Source organism: Poecilia reticulata, linkage group LG21 (assembly GCF_000633615.1).
Source record: "Poecilia reticulata strain Guanapo linkage group LG21, Guppy_female_1.0+MT, whole genome shotgun sequence".
Lineage (NCBI taxonomy): Eukaryota > Metazoa > Chordata > Actinopteri > Cyprinodontiformes > Poeciliidae > Poecilia > Poecilia reticulata.
In genome coordinates, this window is record NC_024351.1 from 20,831,385 (window position 1) to 20,833,397 (window position 2,013).

The 2,013-nt window shown below is 43.1% G+C and overlaps 1 protein-coding gene across 1 annotated transcript in view; it reads right to left on the minus strand.

Annotated features, from left to right (window-relative positions):
• Window positions 1-2,013, minus strand: part of hnrnpub (heterogeneous nuclear ribonucleoprotein Ub) — a 15,533-nt gene that overhangs the window by 6,248 nt on the left and 7,272 nt on the right. The window contains exons 3-7 of the mRNA XM_017302127.1: window positions 1,815-1,914; window positions 1,471-1,583; window positions 852-1,115; window positions 653-772; window positions 440-574 (exon numbers count right to left, since the gene is read on the minus strand). Of these exons, the coding sequence (XP_017157616.1) occupies window positions 440-574; window positions 653-772; window positions 852-1,115; window positions 1,471-1,583; window positions 1,815-1,914 (732 nt within the window). The remainder of the gene's footprint in view (window positions 1-439; window positions 575-652; window positions 773-851; window positions 1,116-1,470; window positions 1,584-1,814; window positions 1,915-2,013) is intronic.

The window sequence follows — 2,013 nt, forward strand, 5'->3', positions numbered from 1 at the left end:
CGCCCCCTGCCGTCCTCTGAACGCCCCCTGGGGGGCGGTACCGCCCACGTTGAGAACCGCTACTCTAGATAGAGAGCTAAACTAATGCTAGTTAGAAAAGGTAAAAGTACATTTTTTGTTTTYYCCCCTCTTGGTAAAGCTTTTAAGGCTACTGGTAACTCACCAATATACTTTTATCCTATTTCTAGCTAGCTATAAAGGATATAGCTAGCTGGAAGACTAGATAGAAGGTAGCCTCAAAAACCTTGCAAGAAAAAAATCCCCACATAGAATATGAGATTAAATAGACCTGCAAAGACAAAACTGAATGACCTGTGATTAATGTATTTAAGGCCAACTTACTTTTAAAATATGAATTTAAGACTTTTTAAGACTTAGTCTTGCGTAAATAATTTAAGATATTTTAAGGCTAAGCAGACAGCCCAGCTCTGACCAGTCAACTTACATGATCCAGAATGTAGTTCCTCTTCTTGCGAGCAGCGATCTCAATGAATTTGCCCAGGAAYAGTGGAGCTCTTTGGGAAATGGCACTCAGCTTGGTGATATCCTTGGACTGGCGTTTCAAACTGTTGATCTAGTCGGACGAGGCAAAYGGTGATTAAAATCTCAAAGTGAAGYCTGGAGGCAGCATTGGCTTTCTGACAGTACTGACCATCATCTTGTCCACAATGGTGTCACTGCTCAGGATGTAGTACTTCCCAGGGTTCTGCTGGACTTGGTTCTTGACCCATGTAGTTTTGCCAGAGCCAGGCAGACCAACCATCACAATGATCTACAAACAAGATGACAGTCAGATGCRAACCAACAGAGTAAACAGAGTAAATCCTCCCCTGTCGGGGTCCTGTACTGACCTCGCAGTCGGCCTTAGTCTGGGGTCCCTTCAGCCCCCTCACTCGCTCGCTGACAGGGATTTGCTGCAGGAAAGTGTAGCCCTCTGGCGTTGGGAAGTACGGCGTCTCCATCTGGCCAAAGTTAAACTCCACAGCGCAGTTGCGACAGATGACATGTGGGAAAAGGGCCTGGCCGTTTAAGCAGTCCTTGAGGACCCTGAAAGCGACGGCTGGTTCCCCACCGTTCTTGGTGAAGGACAGGACCACCTCCTCGCCCTCAAAGTCCTACACAGAAATAAAACGGATTTATGGCCAGCAACATTTTTTTCAATTAATTTAAGACATTTTCAGACATTCATTTTAGATGACAAAATTTGGACAAGTATGTGCAGAAATATGTCACACACCACTTGTTGCTCCTTTTGATTCTACTGATGGATACAGGAAGGGTAGAATAATATTTTTTCATCTGTTGCTCATCTTACATTTAGCTAAAATGATCACTTGGTCAAAGCGTTGGGAGTGGAAATGGGCCACAAAATTCTGCTTGGTGCATCTCTAAGAGAATTTTGAAATGGTGCATCRACATCATTTTTACATTTTCAACTTATTCCAAACATTCTTAGAAGTGTTGTCTTACAATGAGGCAGCAGATGACGTCGTTCTCCTCATACGTTTCCCCAAAGTCTTCAGTCACACAGTTGGTGGTCTTCTTCCCTTTGCAGGAGTAACCATAGGAAAACTCTTCCTCRCCTGAACAGTTGGRAAAAAAAATCTATTATGGTTGCTTGAAAACCACTAGAGGGCAGTGTTCACACCCACTAAAGATGTTTCTCCCAGATTTAGCAACAACTGGCAACACTGGACAGAAAGTAAGTAATTAAAGGAATCAACAAGGGACTGTTAGTGCCAACCCTTCGTCCAGTTGTATTACGGTTATTAAAATCTAAACAGAACWTTTGAATGAAGCCAATCAGGACTGACCCAGCAGCAGCGTCCCAGTTGACAARGACCATCCAACCTGAACATCATGGATTTCCAAGTTCTTGCTGGAAATGTGCTTCACTGAAATCTTCTCTGTGAGCTGGAGTCACAAAATCAAAAATTACAAGTTTGTAATACCACACAGCCAGATGTCTTAAAAGAGCAAAAATAAATCAAAGAAATGGGGTTTGTACACTTT